Source organism: Mobula hypostoma, chromosome 4, assembly GCF_963921235.1.
Source record: "Mobula hypostoma chromosome 4, sMobHyp1.1, whole genome shotgun sequence".
Taxonomy (NCBI): domain Eukaryota; kingdom Metazoa; phylum Chordata; class Chondrichthyes; order Myliobatiformes; family Myliobatidae; genus Mobula; species Mobula hypostoma.
Window position 1 is genome coordinate 99,625,113 of NC_086100.1, and position 24,242 is coordinate 99,649,354.

The 24,242-nt window shown below is 41.9% G+C and overlaps 1 protein-coding gene across 1 annotated transcript in view; it reads left to right on the plus strand.

The window, feature by feature from the left end:
- Positions 1–24,242, plus strand: part of cfi (complement factor I) — a 205,100-nt gene that overhangs the window by 143,177 nt on the left and 37,681 nt on the right. The window contains exons 8-10 of the mRNA XM_063046272.1: positions 16,333–16,362; positions 17,230–17,345; positions 20,314–20,417. Of these exons, the coding sequence (XP_062902342.1) occupies positions 16,333–16,362; positions 17,230–17,345; positions 20,314–20,417 (250 nt within the window). The remainder of the gene's footprint in view (positions 1–16,332; positions 16,363–17,229; positions 17,346–20,313; positions 20,418–24,242) is intronic.

Consider the following 24,242-nt stretch of genomic DNA (forward strand, 5'->3'; position numbering starts at 1 on the left):
TCTTAATATACCTGTAAAAGCTCTTTGGATTATCCTTCACTCTGACTGCCAAGGCAACCTCATGTCTTCTTTTAGCCCTCCTGATTTCTTTCTTAAGTATTTTCTTGCACTTCTTCTACTCCTCAAGCACCTTATTCACTCTCTGCTTCCTATACATGTCATACAACTCCCTCTTCTTCTTTATCAGAGTTACAATATCCCTTGAGAACCAAGGTTCCTTATTCCTATTCACTTTGCCTTTAATCCTGACAGGAACATACAAATTCTGCACTCTCAAAATTTCTCCTTTGAAGACTTCCCACCTACCAATCACATCCTTGCCAGAGAACAACCTGTCCCAATCCACGCTTTTTAGATCCTTTCTCATTTCTTCAGATTGTGTGAAAAGACCTTAAACTTACTAGAACTGAGGATGAATCTGAGCATATCAATGCTTTGACTTGTCTGGCTTTCTGCACCCATTGCAACGCAACCAACACTGCCAGCATCCCCACTGTAAATACCCCTAACTTATTAGATGTCTTTCTGCTGATTCCAATTTCTTTTGCTGGTATAACCACCCCAAACCCTGTCACTCCTATTCCTTTGCACCATCTGTATAAATGTGAGTATAATCACTAAACTTTTCCATCACATGACAGTTAAATACATTTACCAAATCTATTTTATATCTTCCTTTCCTTTTTACCTCTAACAAATGCCAGTCTATGTCAGGCCATACAAGCTTCCATGGAACTACAACCGGATAAACTACTGAAGGACTTATCCTCAGATCAAATACTCCACATTCTTTCGCGATATCATTCCCCACCCGACTAAAGTTATCCCTCTGAAACCTCCCATTTTCCCAGCACTCCTACAACACTCCTTTAGCAGGGTGAGAATCATTGTGCCCCTGCAAACTAGCCCAGTGGTTTGCCATCAGTTGCATCCTTCTTAGTTCCAAAGGCATTATTCCCATTTCTACCTGTAGGGCTGACACTGGTGACATTTTAAAAGCCCCACTGCACACTCTCAAGGCCTGAGCCTGAATCACATCCAGTTTCCTTATAAGAGACCTAGCTGCTGATCCATATGCTATATTTCCATAGTCTAACACAGATCTCACTAAAGCCACATACACTCTCTTCAACGCTGAACAACTTGCTCCCCATTCCCTACCAGTCAAACATCTCATCACATTTATTACTTTTTTACATTTCTCCTCAACTTTCCTGATATGGTCTGCCCATGTTAATCGTGAATCAAATACAACTCCCAGAAATTTAAGTGATGCAACCCTTTCTAATTCAACCCCATACATCCTTAACTTCTTCCCTACCTCAACCCTTTTCCTGGTAAAAAAAAATACAGTTTGAGTTTTGTCTACTGAAAATCTACATCCCCAATCATAACCCCACTCCACCACTTCATCAATTGCTTCTTGTAGTTTCCTGATTATATGTTCCTGCCTCTTTTCCACAAGGCCCCATCATCCGCAAACAGTGACCTACCTATATCCACTGGTACCTTTGTGAAGACATCATTGATCATAATGATGAAAAGTAACGGGCTAATCACACTACCTTGAGGTGTGCCATTTTCCACTATGTACTGTTTTGATAATTCTGATCCAATCCGAACTTGAATTTTTCTACCAAACAAAAAATCTTTAATCCAATTAAAAACTCTCCCACCAACCCCCTTCTTGTGCAGTTTAATTAATAATCCTTCCTTCCACATTATATCATAGGCTTTTTCAATGTCAAAGAACACTGCCACTACTGACTCTTTATTTGCCTGGGCCTTCCTTATTTCAGTGTCTAACCTCATCACTGAGTCCATGGAATTCCTTCCCTTTCTAAAACCACTCTGATAACTTGCCAGCATTCCCCTTTTCTCAAGCTCATACGATAACCTTTCTCTTATCATCCTTTCCGTTATCTTACATATACTTGATGTTAATGCAATTGGTCTGTAGCTAGTGGGTTTTGACGGATCCTTGCCAGGCTTCCTTATTGGAACTACTACTGCTTCTTTCCATGCACTTGGTAATCTTCCCTCCTCCCACACTCTGTTATAAAAATGCAGCAACTTCAAGAGCACTCCTTCTCCTAGAGTTTTTAGCATCACAGAGCATATCAGATCTTTCCCTGGGGAGGTTGGTCTCGATTTCTTTATTGCTCTCACCATTTCTGCTAATGTAAATGGATCATCAATTATATCATCTGTTCCTTCCCTCCTGCTTAACACACCTGGGTGTTGGCTCATTATTCTTTCCCTTCTTCTTCTCCCTTCTTCAGACGAATTTTCTGAACTGTGTATCAGTACAAATGACTTGGCCATGACCTCAGCCTTATCCCTACTGGAGACTGCAGTTTCCTCCTCAGATATCATTACTGGATATTCCCATTCCCTTCTATCTCCTCCCATCCTCTTAATCATTCCCCCTATCTCTCCCACAGGTGTTGTTCTTCCTACCTTGTCGCAAAAACTCCTCCAACTTGCCCTTTTAGCTTGACGTATAGTTCTTCTCACCACTGCCTGTGCTTTCTTATATTGAACAAAATGCTGCATATTATGGGTTCTTTTAACTAGCCTGAATGCTCTATTTCTGTTTTTTACAGCCTGACAACATTCCTCTGTCCACCATGGTACCAGTTTTCTATTCATCCTATTTTTACTCCTAGGTATAGATCCTTCTGCTGCCATGATAATTGCTGAAGTCACCTGACTGTTTAATTCATCTACACTTCCAGAAATATCAATCTTTGTCAATGCTTCTTCACTCAGCTTCTAGAACTTACCCCAATCTGCTTTTCCAAACACCCACTTTGGGATTCCGCCACCTGGTCTTACTTCAACTCTTTCACCCACTGAACATAAAACTGGGTAGTGATCACTGCCTACTGTTGAAGCAGTCCAAACTCCCCAGTTACTAATGCCAGCCAAGGTATTAGACACGAATGTAATATCTAACACTGACTCAGTTCCTGTTGTTATGTCTATCCTTGTGCCTCTACCATCATTCATACACACCAAATCCCTTTCTTCCATCAAATCTTCAATTACCTTTCCATTTGGATCTGTAATCTGATCCCCCCATATTGTGCTATGAACATTGAAATCTGCACACCACACTACTTTATGTCTGTTTTGTCCTTATATCTTTAATAGGCTGTCCAAATCCAACCTTTTACATGGATTGTAGTAGTTATAATTATAACCACTCCCTCCCCACTCTCCCACACTTCCACCACTATGTATTCCTGATCATCTTTTTCCAGTACCCTATATGGTATACCTTGCTTGATTAACATAGCACAACCCACTCCTCCCCCTAGATTTCTATCTTTCCTTATCATTGTATACCCATATACCACAAAGTCTAAAGTTGGTTTCAACCAAGTTTCCTGAATACACACTACATCCAGTTTTACAACCATTTCTTTAATAAAGTGCTTGAATTCCTGGCTATTGGCCAGTAAGCTCCTTGCATTCCATTGTAAAAGAATCACCATAATTAGTATTAACCAACACATGACACTTCCTGGCTTGACTGATTACTGAGGTTCTCCCTCACTTCCTCCCATGTCAGTCCTACTAACTCTAAATGGTTTACTGCTGCTTTTACCACCAGCTGAATTTTGTCACTTTTTGACTTTATCTCAGCCGTACTATTAATCACTCCTGCAATGAATGTTACTAGAGCCTTTATGTCTACATAGATCCTGTCATTTGTTCTTTGTTGCATCTCTCGTATCCCTATTGCTCCCTGTTCATTAGGAGCATTATTCTGTTCTCTTGACATTCTTACAGCTTCTGCATAAGTGATCTTTCTTTTCACTCTTATTTGTTGAATTTTATTCTCCCGTCTCATAACCTCACACCCACTATATGCCACATTATGAGCTCCTCCACAATTGCAGCATTTTGGTTGAACTCCTGTTCCGCACTTTCCATATTCATGATCACCCCCAAATCTAGCACATCTCCTCTGCCTTTTACAGTTTTTAGCTATGTGTCCAAACCTTTGACAATTATAGCACCTTAGTGGCTTTGGCACATACACCCTTACTGGGTAACTAATGAAACCCAGGAACACCTTCCTTGGCACTCTTTCTTCTTCAAATTCAATCAATACAGATTCACTTTCCTTTTTCACTCCCTCCTTTGTTGTTTTCAGTCTTTGAACATTCATTACTTTCCCTCCTTTGATATTCCTCTTTAACTCTTCCATATCTATACTCATTGGTATCCCCGTGATCACTCCTTTACAACCACTATTTTGTGCTCCCACCCTCCCAGTGTATTCCACCTTGCATTTTCCTATCTCTTTTAGCTTGAGTGCTTTCTCAAGTTGTTCCTCATTTGCACATCTTACCAATAAGTTGCCATCATTAAGGACTTCTGCAAATACTATTTCCCCTATCTTATTTGCCAAAGTTGTTGTTAGCACAAACGGGTTAATTTTCTTCATATGTCCCTGAGCCTTCTCATTAAACCTAATTATGACAACACCTCCTCTCTGAGCTTGTTCATCTTCCTCAATTTCAGAGCTTTCTCCACTATCATTTCTTATTCTTTTATTCCCTTTGTCTTGGTTTTCATTCATCCGTCCCCTCACAATCTCCTCATTCCCTTTATTTCTCCCTTCACAATAATCCATCTCTCCCCAGCTGCCTACCTCTGATCCCCAATCCCTATCCCACTCCTTCTCCACTTTCTTTCCCTCAACCCCCCTTCTCATCTTGTCTGCCATTACCAGACCCACATGACCCCCTCCCAGCAATTTCCATTCCTTCCCCACTCTCTTTCCCTCAACAGGTTCCAAACCACATTCACGCATCAGGCAAAACACAGCCAGCCCCTCCAACCAGCAACTGGCCCAGACCAGAGGCCCAAGCTACCCTGATCGACTAGCTACACTTATTAGCCTAGCTACCCTGATAAGACTAACTCCCTTAATTGGACTAACCTCTAATTGGACTAGCTACACTAATTGGACTAGCTACCATTAATATAACATTAACCTTATTGGACTTGCTACACTTATTATACTAGCTTCCTTTATTGGACTAGGTGCCCTTTTGGACTAGATATGCGAATTGGTCTAACTACCCTCATTGGACTAGCTGCCCCCATTGGAAAGTTACCCCTATTGGACTAGCTACCCTTATTGGACTAACTATCCTTATTGGACTAGCTACCCCAATTGACTAACTACCCTTTTGGACTAGTTGTTCTAATTGACTAACTACCCTTTTGGACTAGTTGCTCTAATTGACTAACTACCATTATTAGACTAACTACCTTTATATGATTGGCTACCCTAAGCAGACTAACTACCCTTATGGCGATAAATACCCTTATTGACCAAGCTTTCCTTATATGACTGTGTACCCTTACATGACTAGGTATCCTTATTGGACTAGCTACAGTTATTAGACTAGCTAGAATTATTGGACTAGCTACACTTAATAAAAACGTTACCCTTATTGAATTGGCTACCCTTATTGTAATGTTACCCTTATTGGACTTGCTACTCTTATTATACTATCATCTCTTATGGGCCTAGTTACCCTTACTGGATTAGGTACCCTAATTGGACTGGCTACTCTTATTGGACTATCCTTACTAGACTAACTATTCTAATTGGACTAGCTACACTAATTGGTCTAGATACCCTTATCGAACTAGGTACCCATATTGGACTAGCTACCCTTATTGGAAACACTACTCTAATTGGACTAGCTATTCTAATTGGACTAGTAAACCTAATTGGACTAGATACCCTAATGGGACTAGCTACCCATATTGAAATAGAACCCTTATTGGACTAGCTATAATTATTGGACTAGCTGAGCTTATTGCACTAGCTACAATTATTGGACTACACCAGTAAGTTTATATTTGGGAGGGGCCATTCATCTGCTACATGTGTATAAATGATCTTGTCTTCTTGTAGTAATCTGGTGTTTGTCACATGTGTTAATGATTTGGAGGAGAATGTAGGTCGAACAATTAGTGAGGTTGTGGATGATACCAAAACTGGTGTGTGGTGAAAGTAAGGGTTGTCTGAGGTTACAATGGGATAAAGACCAACTGGGAAAGTGGGCAAAGGAATGGTAGGTTGAACTTAAGTACCATTTGATGGATGTTGGTAAATTAAACCAGAGCAGAACATACAGAATGAAGGACAGGGCCCAGGGAGAGTTTTGTGGCCACCTAGGTCGCCTCACCATTTCCATCCCATCCATCCTGGGATCAGAGGGGCCACTCTTCCACCTCTACATTTGTTTTTACATTGATTTATTTCTAATGTTAAAAGTTGCCATTTCTGTGTGCCAATGTGTGCTTGTCATCCTGACCAGTTCTGCCTGATGTTGTTTGGTCTGATTGCTTCTTGGTGAAATTTGACAATGGGATTTCCCCCATGTTATACCTCATGTCCACAGCAGCAACAGGAACCTACCATGTTCCAGCTCCAGGCTCAGCTAAGTGTTACTGTACTGGCACTGGAGAGGTGATTGTTGGGTAACCCCTGTTACAACTGATACCAAGACCTCCCATCTGCTGACTCTGAGATATCTCTGCCCACCCATACAAGTGCAACACTGGCTCCCCCAAGTGCCAACAGCTACCATAGGTGTGTCGATCACCAGGGGCACACATCATGCTTTCTGGTGGCACCAAATCAGCCCCAAGATCCTGGTCTCCGGTTGGCACCAGCTTATCTGAGGGGACCACACTTTTGGGCTCCACCCCATTCAGGGGAACCCGTTTTGTGGGTGGGTTAAGCTCATTTCACACTCTTATGACCCTCTGAGTGAAGACGTTTCACCAGATGTTCCCCTTAAATATTCCACCTTTCACCCTTAACCCATTGTCAAGTATCTCTCTGCTAAGTCTCACAAAAGACAATACCGACATTGAGTGATCTTTATCAAGCACCTTCATTCTTTATTATCTGGAAGGAGAAATTTCACCTCCATTCTCACCAGGGATTATAGGGAACTTCAAACATGGCATTTACAAAATGTTCCTTCTGTACATAAGAACGAGACAAGGTTACTATTTCCAGTGAGCTCAGTCTTTCTGATACATCTGTTGTAGGCTTCCATCTGTGGTTGATTCCTCTCTGCTACTTCCTCATTTTTGCACAATGTTCAGTGTTTGCAGTCACGTGTTCCTTTAGTCAGCACATTCTTTGGAGTTTCACCCTGCTACTTTAGTCACAGCCATATATTGCAACATACTAGCACAGCACTCTGGGCTTTGTACAACTCCATTTTGTCACATCAAGTACTTACAATAAAATGCAAAGTTCAATACATATTTCCCCATTCCCTCCTCTTTGTTATTCATTGACAACAGACATCCAATATTATCAGGACTTACGAAGTGAGTGATGTCTTTAAGGTGATAATGCTTCGGCTCTCAAAGCTTTCTTTTCCCTTTTATCCTGTCCATTTTGGGATGGCAGGACTTTCATATGAAGAAAGACTGGATGAACTGGGCTTATACTCGTTGGAATTTAGAAGATTGAGGGGGGATCTGATTGAAACGTATAAGATCCTAAAGGGATTGGACAGGCTAGATGCAGGAAGATTGTTCCCGATGTTGGGGAAGTCCAGAACGAGTGGCCACAGTTTGAGGATAGAGGGGAAGCCTTTTAGGACCGAGATTAGGAAAAACTTCTTCACACAGAGAGTGGTGAATCTGTGGAATTCTCTGCCACAGGAAACAGTTGAGGCCAGTTCATTGGCTATATTTAAGAGGGAGTTAGATATGGCCCTTGTGGCTACGGGGGTCAGGGGGTATGGAGGGAAGGCTGGGGCGGGGTTCTGAGTTGGATGATCAGCCATGATCATAATAAATGGCAGTGCAGACTCGAAGGGCCGAATGGCCTACTCCTGCACCTATTTTCTATGTTTCTATTACCTATGAGGACCCAGAACGCTGATGTCCCCTCCTTTTTGGGCATACGACTGAGCACAGTAATCGTAATCAGATTATTGGTATCATTATTACTCCAATGGTTATTCCATAATATTAAACAGTATCTCACCATCCTCCCAGAGTCCCAAATAGCTGCCAGCTTCCTGAGATGTTATAATTGTGGAACTGCACATTGTAAAACAGTATCCCACCATCCTCCCAGAGTCCCAAATGGCCACCAGCTTCCTGAGGGGTTATCATTGTAGAACTGCACAAAAGTGTGCAAAGTTACCAGAACTTTTAAACTTTCTCAGCTTTTTTTTTCTCCAATCCTGCCGAAACGCTCAGCCTGAAACGTCAACAATATTGGGTTTCATCAACCGTGGGATTGAGTTTAAGAGCCAAGTGGTAATGTTACAGCTATATAGGACCCTGGTCAGACCCCACTTGAAGTACTTCGCTCACTACAGGAAGGATGTGGGAACCATAGAAAGGGTGCAGAGGATATTACAAAGGTGTTGCCTGGATTGGGGAGCATGGCTTATGAGAATAGGTTGAGTGAACTTTTCTCCTTGGAGCAACGGAGAATGAGAACTGACTTGATAGAGGTTTATAAGATGATGAGAGGCATTGATCGTGTGGATAGTCAGAGGCTTTTTCCCAGGGCTGAAATTGCTAACATAAAAGGGCACAGTTTTAAGGTGCTTGGAAGTAGGTACAGAGGAGATGTCAGGAGTAAGTTTTTTTACGCAGAGAGTGATGAGTGCATGGAATGGGCAGCCGGTGACAGTGGTGAAGGCGGATACGATTGTGACTTTTAAGAGACTGCTGGATAGGGACATGGAGCTTAGAAAAATGGAGGGCTATAGGTAACCCTAGGTAATTTCTAAAGTAAGTACATGTTCGGCACAGCATTGTGGGCCGAAGGGCCTGTATTGTGCTGTAGGTTTTCTATGTTTCTATGTTTTTCTACCTACTGTTAATGAAAGCATTACCCTTACTGGACTTTCTACATTATTGGACCAGCTACCCTAATTAGATTAGATTAGATTATGAGGACACAAATCCTCTTTTATTGTCATTTAGTAATGCATGCATTAAGAAACGATACAATGTTCCTCCAGTGTGATATCACAGAAACACAAGACAGAAAAACTGACAAAAATCACATAGTTATAACATATAGTTACAACAGTGCAAGCAATACCGTAACTTGATGAAGAACAGGCCATGGGCACCGTAAAAAAAAAAGTTCAAAGTCTCTCGAAAGTCCCATGATCTCACACAGACGGGAGAAGGAAGAAAACTCTTCCTGCCATGAGCCTTCCAGCACCGCAAACTTGCCGATGCAGCATCCTGGAAGCACTTGACCACAGTCCAAAAACTTCGAGCCTCCAACCAGCCCTCCGACACCGAGCACCATCTCTGCCGAGCGCTTCGACCTCAGCCCCGGCTGCCAGCAACAGGAAAAGCCGAGGATTTGGGGCCTACCCTCCGGAGATTCTTGATCGCACAGTAGCAGCAGCAGCGAACCGGGCATTTCAGAAGTTTCTCCAGATGTTCTTCCGTGCTTCTCACGTCTGTCTCCATCAAATCAGAATTATGCACGGCCCCCTATTTAAGAAATATGATATCATTTCATTTGGGCTAGCTAATCTAATTGAACTAGCTACCCTAACTGAACTAGGTAACCTAATTGGACTAGATACAGTATTTGAACTAGCTACACTTATTGGACTGGCTACAATTATTGGACTAGTTATACGTAATGAAAACATTACCCTTATTGGACTAGCTACCTTTTCTGTAACGTTACCTTTATTGGACTAGCTACTCTTATTGAACTAGATAACCTAATTGGACTAGCTACCCTTATTGAACTAGATAACCTAATTGGACTAGCTACCCTTATTGCACCAGCTGCCCTCATTGGAAACATTACCCCTACTGGAATAGCTACCATTATTGGACAAACTACCCTTATTGAATTAACTACCTTTATTGGACTAGATACCCTAATTGGATTAGCTATTCTTTTTGGACTAGCTACCTGTAATGAAACATAACCCTTATTAGACTACCTACACTTATTGGACTAACTACCCTCATTGGATTAGCTACCCTAATTGGATTAGGTATCCTCATTGGATTAGCTGCCCCCATTGGAAATGTTACCCCAATTAGACTAGCTACCCTAATTGGACTAGCTAACCTAAATGGACTAGGTACCCTCATGGGTCTAGCTACCCGTATTGAAATATAACCCTAATTGACTAACTACCCTTATTGGACCAGCTGCCCTTATTGGACTAACTACCCTTTTTGTAACGTTACCCTTATTGGACTAGCCGCCCTTATTGAAACATTACCCCTATTGGACTAGCCGCCCTTATTGGACTAGCTACCCTAATTGACTATCTACCCTTATGGCACTCGCTGCCCTTATTGGACTTGTCACCCTGATGGACTAGCATTCCTTTTGGACTGTATAACCTTATATGACTAGGTACCCTTATCGGACTAGCTACAATTATTGGACTAGCTACACTTAATGAAAATGAAACACCATTGGATTCGCGACCCTGACTGGGCTAGCTACAATTATTCATTAAGTATAGCTACACTTAATAAAAACGTTACCCCTATCAGACTAGCTACACTTATTATACTAGCTTCCCTGATTGGACTAGGTACCCTAATTGGACTAACTACCTTAATTGAACTACACTAATTGGATTAGGTACTATTATTGGCCTAGCTGACCTTATTGGACTACCGATCCTAATTGACTGACTACCCTTAGTGAACTGACTTCCCTCATTGGACCGGCTACCCTTATTGGACTAACTTCCCATATGGGACTAGTTACCCTTACTGGACTAGCTACCCATCTCAAAAATGTTACCCTTATTGGCCAAGCTACCCTTACTGGCCAGTTACTGGTCTAGCTACAATTATTGGATTAGCTACACTTATTGAAAGTATTATCTTATTGGACTCACTACTCTTATTGGACTAGTTACACTGATGGACTAGCTACAATTATACCATTATAGACCACCTACCCTTATTGGACTAGCTACACTTAATGAAAACATTACCCCTATTGGACTTGCTACACTTATTAGACTAGCTTCCCTTATTGGACTAACTACCCTCATTGCACCAACTACCCTCATTAGAGTAGCAGCCCGCATTGGAAACATAACCCTTATTGGACTAGCTACACTAATTGGATTAGGTACTCTAATTCAATTAGCTTCCCCCTATTGGATTAGTTACCCTTATTGGCCTAGCTACCTGTATTGGACTGACTGCTGTCATTGGACTGACTGCCCTCATTGGACCAGCTACATTTATCAGACTAACTTCCCATATGGAAATAGCTCCCCATATTGGAAACATTACCCTTATTGGCCAAGCTACCTTATATGACTAGGTACCCTTATTGTCCAAGGTACTCTTATTGGTCTAGCTACAATTATTGGGCTAGCTGCACTTAATGAAAATGTTACCCCTATCGGACTAGGTACCTTTATTGTAACGTTACCCTTATTGGAGTTGCTACACTTATTATACTAGCTTCACTTTATTGGACTAGGTACCCTTATTGGACTAACTACCCTCGTTGGAGTAGCTGCCCTCATTGAACTAGCAACCCTCATTGGAAACGTTACCCCTACTGGACTAGCTACACTTATTGGAAACACTACCCTAATTGGAATAGCTACACTAATTGGATTAGCTACCCTTATTTGACTAGCTATCCTAATTGACTACTTACCCTTATGGCACTAACTACCCCTATTGGACTTGCTGCCCCTATTGAACTAACTATCCTAAATGGCAAGCTACCCTAGTTAGACTGGGTACCCTTGTTGTATTGGAACCACTACCCTTATTGGACTGGTTGCCTTTATTGGACTTGCTATCTTTTGGTCTAACTGCCCTTATTCGCCAAGGAATACTTACTGGACTAAATACCCTTACTGGACTAGGTAACCACATTAACCATATAACAATTACAGCACAGAAACAGGCCATCTCGGCCCTTCTAGTCCATGCCAAACTCCTACTCTCACCTAGTCCCATCGACCTGCACTCAGCCCATAATCCTCCATTCCTTTCCTGTCCATATATCTATCCAATTTAACTTTAAACGTCAACATCAAACCTGCCTCAACCACTTCTACTGGAAGCTTGTTCCACACAGCTACCACTCTCTGAGTAAAAAAATTCCCCCTCATGTTACCCCTAAACTTTTGCCCTTTAACTCTCAACTCATGTCCTTTTGTTTGAATCTCCCCCACTCTTAATGGAAAAAGCCTATCCACGTCAACTCTATCAATCCCCCTCATAATTTTAAACACCTCTATCAAGTCCCCTCTTAACCTTCTACGCTCCAAAGCATAAAGACCCAACTTGTTCAACCTTTCTCTGTAACTTAGGAGATGAAACCCAGGCAACATTTTAGTAAACCTCCTCTGTACTCTCTCAATTTTATTGACATCTTTCCTATAATTCGGTGGCCAGAACTGCACACAATACTCCAAATTTGGCCTTACCAATGCCTTATACGATTTCAACATTACATCCCAACTCCTATACTCAATGCTCTGATTAATAAAGGCCAGCATACCAAAAGCTTTCTTCACCACCGTGTCCACATGGGATTCCACCTTCAGGGAACTATGCACCATTATTCCTAGATCCCTCTGTTCTACAGCATTCTTCAATGCCATGTATGTCCTACCAAAATGTAGCACCTCACATTTTTCAGCATTAAACTCCATCTGCCATCTTTCAGCCCACTCTTCTAACTGGTCTAAATCTCTCTGCAAGCTTTGAAAACCTACTTCATTATCCACAACGCCACCTATCTTAGCATCATCTGCATACTTACCAATCAAATTTACCACCCCATCATCCAGATCATTAATACAGGGGTCCCCAACCTTTTTTGCATTGCGGACCGGTTTAATATTGACAAAGGTGCAGCTGACTCATATCGCTTCCTCACGGCCTGGTAGTGCATGCTCTGCGGCCCAGTACCGGTCCGCGGCCCGGTGGTTGGGGACCGCTGCTCTAAGGGACCAATTTTATCCCTCACTATCCTTTTGCTATTAACATAACTGTAGAAACCCTTCGGATTTATTTTCACCTTACTTGCTAAAGCTGCCTCATATCTTCTTTTAGCTTTTCTAATTTCTTTCTTAAGATTCTTTTTACATTCATTATATTCCTCGAGCACCTCATTAACTCCAAGCTGCCTATATTTATTGTAAATCCCTCTCTTTTTCCGAACCAAGTTTCCTATATCCCTTGAAAACCATGGCTCTCTCAAACTTTTAACCTTTCCTTTCAACCTAACAGGAACATAAAGATCCTGTACCTTTAAATGACCTCCATTTCTCTATTACATCCTTCCCATAAAACAAATTGTCCCAATCCACTCCTTCTAAATCCCTTCACATCTCCTCAAAGTTTAGCCTTTCTCCAATCAAAAATCTCAACCCTAAGTCCAGTCCTAGCCTTCTCCATAATTATATTGAAACTAATGATATTGTGATCACATTGCAATAGTTGCCCTCATTGCACCAGCTACCTTTATCGAACTGACTTCCCATATGCGATTAGCTACCCATATTGGAAACGTTACCCTTATTGGACTAGCTACATTTGTTGGACTAGCTAAAATTAATGAAAGTGTTACCTTTGTTGAACTAGCTACCCTTATTGGACTTGTTACATTTACTATACTAGCTTATATCATGCTTGACTAATCTATTCGAGTTTTTCGAGGATGTAACCAGGAAGATAGACTCGGGAGATCCAGTGGATGTGGTGTACCTTGACTTTCAGAAGGCATTTGATAAGGTACCACATAGGAGACTGGTGGGTAAAATCAGAGCTCATGGCATTGGGGGGAGGATATTGACATGGATAGAAAACTGGTTGGCAGATAGAAAGGAAAGGGTGGCAGTGAATGGGTGTTTCTCGAAATGGCAGGTAGTGACTAGTGGGGTGCCACAGGGCTCGGTATTGGGACCACAGCTGTTTACGATTTACGTCAATGATTTAGAGGAAGGCATTGTGAATAACATCAGCAAGTTTGCTGATGATACTAAGCTGAGTGGCAGTGTGACATGTGATGAGGATGTTAGGAGAATTCAAGGTGACTCGGATAGGCTGGGTGAGTGGGCAGAAACTTGGCAGATGGCGGTTAATGTGAATAAGTGTAAGGTTATTCACTTTGGGAGCAAGAACAGGAAGGCAGATTATTATCTGAACGGTGTGAAATACAAAGAGATCTAGGAGTACTTGTTCATCAGTCTCTGAAGGTGAATGAGCAAGTGCAGCAGGCAGTGACGAAGGCTAATGGAATGTTGGCCTTTATTACAAAGGGAATTGAGTACAAGAGCAAGGAAATCCTTTTGCATTTGTACAGGGTCCTGGTGAGACCACACCTGGAGTATTGTGTGCAGTTTTGGTCTCCAGGGTTAAGGAAGGACATCCTGGCTGTGGAGGAGGTGCAGCATAGGTTCACTAGGTTAATTCCTGGGATGTCCGGACTATCTTACGCAGAGAGGTTAGAGAGACTGGGCTTGTACACGCTGGAATTAAGGAGATTGAGGGGGGATCTGATTGAGACATATAAGATTATTTCAGGGATTGGACAAGATAGAGGCAGGAAATATGTTCCAGATGCTGGGAGAGTCCAGTACCAGAGGGCATGGTTTGAGAATAAGGGGTAGGTCATTTAGGACAGAGATGAGAAGGAACGTCTTCTCCCAGAGAGTTGTGGAGGTGTGGAATGTGCTGCCTCAGAAGGCAGTGGAGGCCAATTCTCTGGATGCTTTCAAGAAGGAGCTAGATAGGTATCTTATGGATAGGGGAATCAAGGGTTATGGGGATAAGGCAGGAATCGGGTATTGATAGTAGATGATCAGCCATGATCTCAGAATGGCGGTGCAGGCTCGAAGGGCCGAATGTTCTACTTCTGCACCTATTGTCTATTATTGGCCTAGCTACCTTTATTGAACTAGCTACTCTTGTTGTAACAGTACCCTTATTGGATTGCTACACTTATTATACTAGCTTCCCTTATTGGCCTAGCTACCCTTTGGACTACGAGCAATACACATCAAAGTTGCTGGTGAACGCAGCATCTCTAGGAAGAGGTACAGTCGACGTTTCGGGCCAAGACCCTTCGTCAGGACTTCAACAGGTCCTGACGAAGGGTCTCGGCCCGAAACATCGACTGTCCCTCTTCCTAGAGATGCTGCCTGGCCTGCTGCATTCACCAGCAACTTTGGCGTGTGTTGCTTGAATTTCCAGCATCTGCAGAATTCCTCATGTTTACCTTTGGACTATGAGGAGTGATTGATAAGTTCATGGCCTAAGGTAGAAGGAGTCAATTTTAGAAAACCTAGCACATTTATTTTTCCTACATTTACACACACAGTCCAGCAGTCGTGGAGCATACAGAGCCCTTCTTTGTAGAAGTGGGCATCTTGGACCTCCAGAAATTGGTCCACAGCAGGGGTGATTGATAAGTTCGTGGCCTAAGGTAGAAGGAGATAAGTTATTAACTTCAAACTTTCTGCATTATTACTCAAAGAGTTGAACTGCACGTGCATGTAACAAAAGTTGCATAATTCCTCTCCTTCTAACTTAGGCCACGAATTTATCAATCACCCCTGCTGTGGACCATCTGGAGGTCCAAGGCGCTCTCGTTACATGCACGTGCAGTTCAACTCTTTGAGTGATAATGCAGAAAGTTTGAAGTTAATAACTAATTTCCTTCTACCTTAGACCACGAACTTATCAATCACCCCTCGTAGGTACCCTAATTGGACCAACTACCCTAATTGGACTACCTAGCCTTCCGGTTCTAACTACCCTATTGAACTAGCTGCACTGGTTAGACTAGTTACAATATTGGACTGGCTACACTTACTGAAAACATTACTCCTAATTGACTAGCTACCCTTATTCTAACATTACCCTTATTGGATTTGCTAAACTTATACTAGCTTCCCTTATTGGACTAGATACCCTTATTGGACTAACAACCCTCATTGCATCAAATACTCTCATTAGAGTAGATGCCCTCATTGGACTAGCAGCCCTCATGGGAAACGTTACCCCTCTTGGCCTAGCTACCCGTATTGGAAACACTACCCATATTGGACTAGCTACCCTAACTGGACCAACTACCCTAACTGGACTAACTACCCTGATTGGACTAACCTGATTATGAGTTGTTTTTTTAGTCATTGTGTGGGTATATTTATGTATTAGAGGCTATTGTAAGTCATTAAAGAAATAATGTGAGAGGTATTACATGAAAAGGATGGTACTAATATGCATATGATTAATATATTTTCTTATGATCTTTGTTTCGTGAAGAAGTGAATACAACTAAAGATTATGAAACAGGTAGGCAAACATATTATTTGCTTTCTAGAAATAGTGTGAAAATACTTTAAACTAAGTTTCCAATTCATACAACACCATAGTCTAAACTCTCAGATAACATTTCACTCATCAAAGTTCTATCTTAGCTGGTGCAACAACACTTTTCCGCAACCAGATTTGACATAGATAGGGCCTTCCCTGTCTTGAGTAGGCATGGTCAAGAGTACCCAGGAGTCACTGGGAGTATTATAGTTCTTTATAGAGACTTTGAGCATATCCTTGAATCTTTTCCTCACTATTTCCATGATAGATCTCTGAACAAAGTGTCTGTTTCAAGAATCTGGGATAGACATGCCAACAACACAGTAAATGGAGTGTAATTAGATATCAAAACAGAGTTGATTGGCTTTATCGATGCCTGACTTTCTCTGGCATTGGCTCCCAACATGCAGGAAGTAATCAATGTTTTGCAGGGTCTCACAGTGAATCTTTCTATTTGGAGAGCAGTTCAGTAATAGATATTTCAAATGTTGAACTTCACTGAAGCATAAGGGACCTGAAATGGAAAGGAAAAAACTTGACTCTGCATCAACTGAATAGAAATCTCTCCAATCTTATTTTCTCCAACCAAGTAAAGGAAATATGGAAGCTGTTACCTACACTCATATAGGTAGTTGATTTTTAATTACCAATTATGCCTTGTGTAGATTACTCAGGATGCAAGTAAACACAATGGGTATTAAATGAAAATTAGTAAAGTTGTAAGAAGTACCACATGTAGAAATAATCTTGTTTTGGGGCCACAAACATACAAGATTGTTGTTGGTGTGAATGGTCCTAATCTTCATGTATTACCTGGCTCATAATTAATATGTTACTGTACTTTAGAAAGAAGCCAACTCAAGTCATCAGTATCTAAACTATCCTGTGGGATTACAAAAGTTACTCTAAACACGGCGAACAGGAGAGCTAAGAGGCTTATAGGAGGTACAGAGGCTTCACAGGTAAAATTAGAATTCTCATTTCTTTACCTTAAATGTCCCTTTTCTCGCTCCCTTTTGAAATTAAGAACTCAAGGTGGATCTTGACTATTATGCAAATCTGTAAAACGAGGAATTTAGTTGGTCACCCTGCTGCACATCATCCCTTAATTTTTTGTTCCTTTGATTGCCCTTGAGGCAATTCCTTTGTCAACTCAGGGAAGAACAAACTGCAGGAGCTTAGCTCCCAGAAAATGGCTGTAATACTGAAATCTCAATCAAATCACGAGTGTTGTCAAGATACAAACTCAATCATCTTATTCTATCAAATGTGCATCATTTTAAATCTCTTTACAGTGTCTCTTCATCTATAATTTCTCTGCACTCTTCTACATTCGCAGCAAAATTCCACTTCCTTCTGATTCATAACTATACCCTCGCCTACTTACATCATGCATCATATGCATCACATATCAATGAAAGAATTACAATATATTTTCTATAGTCCTAACAAAGATATCACTGTCTCATTTCCAGTTTTCTGGCAGAAGAAATTTATATAAAACTTTTTCCAGAGGTGGCTATTCCTCACACTTCTCCGTGGGGAAAGTTTGCTGGTGGTCACAGGCAAGGCAAGTCCGGGTGTGTTGATTGACAATGCTGGGGAGACATTGTAAAAGGCTTCTTCACACCATTTTCCATTCTGTCCTGCATTGACTGTACCTCATCCTTCAGATTCCACCTCAGACCTTTATTCAAGGACAACAAGGATAAGTCAGGTAATAGTAGGCACATGAGTCTAATACGGGTGACCAGGAAGTTAGTGGGAAAAATAGTGGGAGGGGTTCTAAAGTCATTGTGGGGAGGTTTGTTTTTGTGATTAGAATGCTGTGACTATGGGGGGGAAGGGAGGTCTGAGACCCTCAGAGTTTGTTACATACATTAATGATCTGGATGTGAATGTAAGAGTGATTATTATTAAGTGTCACGTACCCCATGACAGGTTAAAGAACCAACAGAAATGGAAAAAAGACCTGGAGTCTGGTATTGCTATTAACTAATACTCGTTTATTAGTAACTACGCAATACAGTAATAAAATTCAGATATATCGAACAGGTTAGCAATGATTTTATGTATATATAAGTGTAGAGATATAAAAACCAAGCTTCTTCAAGCCTAAGGGTGAAAGTACACAGTCTTACGATAATGAGTAAAGTTCAATTCAGCTCGTGGTATTGAGTTGAGTAGTGATAGAGAGAGAGAGGTGTTGTGGTTGTTCGAATAAGCCAATGTCATCGATCTTCCCGTTGTCCTCTGAAATCCTTTAGCAGTCACTGAATGTGACCACAACAAGGGGACCATTTTATGTGGTGGAGTTATCAACCCAGGTGAGGGTTGGACACACTCTTAACTTCCCACTGGTCACCCCTTTTCCACTCTGCGAGAGCCACTGGTCGATTCTCCTGATCGATCCTCCAAAAACCCATCTTTCTTGGAGCACAACAAAGCTCATCCAGTGTCCAAAATCATGTGTCTGTCTGTCTACTAGCTGACCTTCTATTTATCTCAGCATGCTTAACACCAGCTGTCAATCAAGTAGCTCCTCCCTTCTCTCTCAGTAGGAACTCAGAAGCTGGCAGTGTCCTTGCAGAAATTCCAAACAATCTGTAAGCAGTCTTCGCCTCTCTCTCTCTCTTAATAACAAGTTGTTTGTGCTGTACAGCTCTGACTCTCTTTTTTTAAAAGCACAGTTCATAAGGATCCCGTCACATTAAGTCAGCAGATGACACAAAAATATTGATACACCCACCTAGGACATGCTGAGGATGAGGAGAATGCCACCCAACATTTTGACATCATGGAATTCATGCCCTCTCACTTGTAATGTATGACATTCAAAGAATATCACATATAAGTGCAGGTTTTAATCTCAGACAACAAAATAATGCTTTTTTTTTGAAATGGCAGAGAAACGTTGTCTTCCTTAGAAGTCTCAACAGAACACACTCGAATCTCAAAGGTGAATTTAGATTAAAAGGTGAATTGGAGGCACATCTCTCATGACATTGGGGAGAATACATAGAAATATCTTAGGAGTGCCACCTAAGGCCAGCCTCTTAATGATGCCCTGCAGAATAGTAATGGTTGGAGTCCCTCATGCCAGACCTTAGACTTTCCTCCCCAGTAGCACATGTATGGGAGCATAAGCAGCAAACTGTGGAATGTCTTGCCAGCGGTAAGCCATTATTAAAGACAGATTGTTTCATTGTTCTGATATTATTCCTTTGCAGAACATAACCAGACATTCATCAATGATAGTGTTGATCCTCAAAAGGGAACTTTTGAGTTCCCACTGTGGGAAGCAGGGTGCAAGATAGATATGAGCTGATTTTTTAAGTTCATTTTCTGTACAACCAAAACTCTTTAGGATAAAATGTGCTGAATTCCACAGTTATTGTCTGGCTGTAAAGTTAGCAGTCATTTGGAAGTTAAAATAAGAGGAAGTTTAGAAGATCATCCTGGATATTTAGATCAGAAACATTGTATCTTGCATGAGTCTTAGCAGGATGATGATAGTTAGCACTGCAGCCTCACAGATCCAGAACCCAGGTTCGATCTTGATCTTAAGGTGCTATCACTGTAGGCTTTGTATGCTCTCCTAGTGGCTATATTGGTTTCCCCCAGGTGCTCTGATCTCCACCTACATCCTGGTTGGGAGGTTAGTTAGCTGCTGTGAGTTGCCCCTAGCAGTGAATGGATGGCAGGAGAATTGTGGGGGAGTTGAGGGTACAAGAGGAAATGCTGCCGTAAGAGGGCATGTGCTCGTTGGTATTTGGAGGTGTTGTGCCAGTGGGATTATGTTCATGCTCTATGTTGTATGAATATTCTGCTCTGCTTGAAACATTTAACTTATATAATAGATTTTGCACCTTTCTTTTCTCAGATACACTCTTATAAGTACAACAAAATTACATTATTTTGTCTCCACAGGGTCAATTCCCTTGGCAAATAGCTGTTTATGATGGTAACTTTCTGAACTGTGGGGGAGTCTTCATTGGTGGTTGTTGGATTCTAACAGCTGCACATTGTTTAAGGTGTGAATCCTGTCCTCACTGGACCTCAAATTCTAATTCTAAATAAGCTTCATGACACTTTTTTCATTACTTTTATGCATTTTGTTTAAAATGGAGGCAAATCCGCATGGTTTGTTGCCTCCCAGGTGCCAGGGTCCAGGATGTCTCTGACCAGATGCACGACATCCTGGTACGAGAGGGAAAGCAACCAGAAGTCGTGATACATGTTGGCACCAAAAACATAGGCAGGAAGAGGGATGAGGTCCTGAAGTGTGAGTTTCGGGAACTAGGCAGAAGGCTGAAGAACAGGACCTCAAGGGTGGCGTTCTCAGGATTGCTGCCAGTGCTATGTGACAGTGATGGTAAGAATTGGAGGAGCTGGCAGACGAATGCGTGGCTGAGGAGTTGGTTCAGGGGGCAGGGTTTTAGATTTCTGGATCATTGGGATCTCTTCTGGGGAAGGTGGGACCTGTACAGATTGGATGGGTTGCACCCGAACTCGAGGGGGAGCAATATCTTTGCAGGTAGGTTTGCTAGCATGGTTCGGGAGGGTTTAAACAAATTTGAAAGGGGGATGGGACTCGGAGCAATAGAGCAGTGAAAGAAGTCCATGGAGTAAAGCCAGATCTAACATATAGAGAGGCTTTGAGGAAAGAGAAGCAGAATAAAGGGTATAAAGGTAGTAAGGTAGAAGGGCTAAAGTGTGTGTACCTCAATGCAAGAAGCATCAGAAACAAAGGTGATGAACTGAGAGCTTGGATACATACATGGAATTATGATGTAGTGACCATTACAGAGACTTGGCTGGCACCAGGGCAGGAATGGATTCTCAATATTCCTGGATTTCAGTTCTTTAAAATGGATAGAGATGGGGGAAAAAGGGGAGGAGGGGTGGCATTACTGGTCAGGGATACTATTACAGCTACACAAAGAGTGGGTAATGTAGCAGGATCCTCTTTTGAGTCAGTATGGGTGGAAGTCAGGAACAGGAAGGGAGCAGTGACTCTATTGGGAATATTCTATAGGCCCCCTGGTAGCAGCAGAGATACCGAGGAGCAGATTGGGAGGCAGATTGTGGAAAGGTGCCAAAATAACAGGGTTGTTATCATGGGTGACTTTAACTTACCTAATATTGATTGGCACCTGTTTAGTTCCAAGGAATTGGACGGGGCAGAGTTTGTTAAGTGTGTCCAGGACAGATTCCTGTCACAGTATGTTGACAGGCTGACGAGGGGGAATGCCATACTAGATCTAGTATTAGGTAATGAACCGGGTCATGTCACAGATCTCTCAGTGGGTGAGCATCTGGGGGACAGTGGCCACCACTCCCTGGCCTTTAGCATTATCATGGAAAAGGATAGAATCAGAGAGGACAGGGAAATTTTTAATTGGGGAAGGGCAAATTATGAGGCTATAAGGCTAGAACTTCTGGGTGTGAATTGGGATGATGTTCTTGCAGGGAAATGTACTATGGACATAGAAACCATAGAAAAACTACAGCACAGAAACAGGCTTTTTGGCCCTTCTTGGCTGTGCCGAACCATTTTCTGCCTAGTCCCACTGACCTGCACAAGGACCATATCCCTCCATACACCTCCAATCCATGTATCTGTCCAATTTATTCTTAAATGTTAAAAAAGAACCCGCATTTACCACCTCGTCTGGCAGCTCATTTCATACTCCTACCACTCTCTGTGTGAAGAAGCACCCCCTAATGTTCCCTTTAAACTTTTCCCCCCTCACCCTTAACCCATGTCCTCTGGTTTTTTTCTCCCCTTGCCGCAGTGGGAAAAGCCTGCTTGCATTCACTCTATCTATACCCATCATAATTTTATGTACCTCTATCAAATCTCCCCTCATTCTTCTATGCTCCGGGGAATAAAGTCCTAACCTATTCAACCTTTCTCTGTAACTGAGTTTCTCAAGTCCCGGCAACATCCTTGTAAACCTTCTCTGTACTCTTTCAACCTTATTTATATCCTTCCTATAATTTGGTGACCAAAACTGAACACAATAGTCCAGATTCAGCCTCACCAATGCCTTATACAACCTCATCATAACATTCCAGCTGTTATACTCAATACTTTGATTAATAAAGGCCAATGTACCAAAAGCTCTCTTTACGACCCTATCTACCTGTGACGCCACTTTTAGGGAATTTTGTATCCGTATTCCCAGATCCCTTTGTTCTACTGCACTCCTAAGTGCCTTACCATTAACCCTGTATGTTCTCTCTTGGTTTGTCTTTCCAACGTGCGATACCTTACACTTGTCTGTATTAAACTCCATCCGCCATTTTTCAGCCCATTTTTCCAGCTGGTCCAAGTCCCTCTGCAGGCTCTGAAAACTTTCCTCACTGTCTACTACACCTCCAATCTTTGTATCATCAGCAAATTTGCTGATCCAATTTACCACATTATCATCCAGATCATTGATATAGATGACAAATAACAATGGACCCAGCACTGATCCCTGTGGCACACCACGAGTCACAGGCCTCCACTCGGAGAAGCAATTTTCTACTACCACTCTTTGGCTTCTTCCATTGAGCCAATGTCTAATCCAATTTACCACCTCTCCATGTATACCTAGCGACTGAATTTTCCTAACTAACCTCCCATGCGGGACCTTGTCAACGGCCTTACTGAAGTCCATGTAGACAATATCCACTGCCTTCCCTTCATCCACTTTCCTGGTAACCTCCTCGAAAAACTCCAATGGATTGGTCAAACATGACCTGCCACGCACAAAGCCATGTTGACTCTCCCTAATAAGTCCCTGTCTATCCAAATGCTTGTAGATTCTGTGTCTTAGTACTCCCTCCAATAAACCAGCCTATAATTTTCTGGAGTACTTTTTGATCCTTTTTTAAACAACGGAACAACATGAGCCACCCTCCAATCCTCCAGCACCTCACCTGTAGACAGCGACATTTTAAATATTTCTTTCAGGGCCCCTGCAATTTCAACACTAGTCTCCTTCAAGGTCCAAAAGAATACCCTGTCAGGTCCCGGGGATTTATCCACTTTAATTTTCCTCAAGACAGCAAGCATCTCCTCCTTTTCAATCAGTACAGTTTCCATGATCTCACTACTTGTTCCCCTTAATTCCATAGACTTCATGCCAGTTTCCTTAGTAAATATAGACGCAAAAAATCTATTTAAGATCTCCCCCATTTCCTTTGGTTCCACACATAGCCGACCACTCTGATCTTCAAGAGGACCAATTTTATCCCTTACAATCTTTTTGCTCTTAATATACCTGTAAAAGCTCTTTGGATTATCCTTCACTTTGACTGCCAAGGCAACCTCATGTCTTCTTTTAGCCCTCCTGATTTCTTTCTTAAGTATTTTCTTGCACTTCTTATACTCCTCAAGCACCTTATTTACTCCCTGTTTCCTATACTTGTCATACAACTCCCTCTTCTTCTTTATCAGAGTTGCAATATCCCTTGAGAACCAAGGTTCCTTATTCCTATTCAATTTGCCTTTAATCCTGACAGGAACATACAAACTCTGCACTCTCAAAATTTCTCCTTTGAAAGCTTCCCACCTACCGATCACATCTTTGCCAGAGAACAACCTGTCCCAATCCACACTTTTTAGATTCTTTCTCATTTTTTTCAAATTTGGCCTTATTCCAGTTTAGAACCTCAACCCAAGGACCAGATCTATCTTTATCCATGATCAAGTTGTAACTAATGCTGTTATGATCACTGGAACCAAGGTGCTCCCCTACACAGACTTCCGTCACTTGTCCTAACTGGTTTCCTAACAGGAGATCCAATATTGCATCCCCTCTAGTTGGTCCCTCTATATATTGATTTAGAAAACTTTCCTGAACACA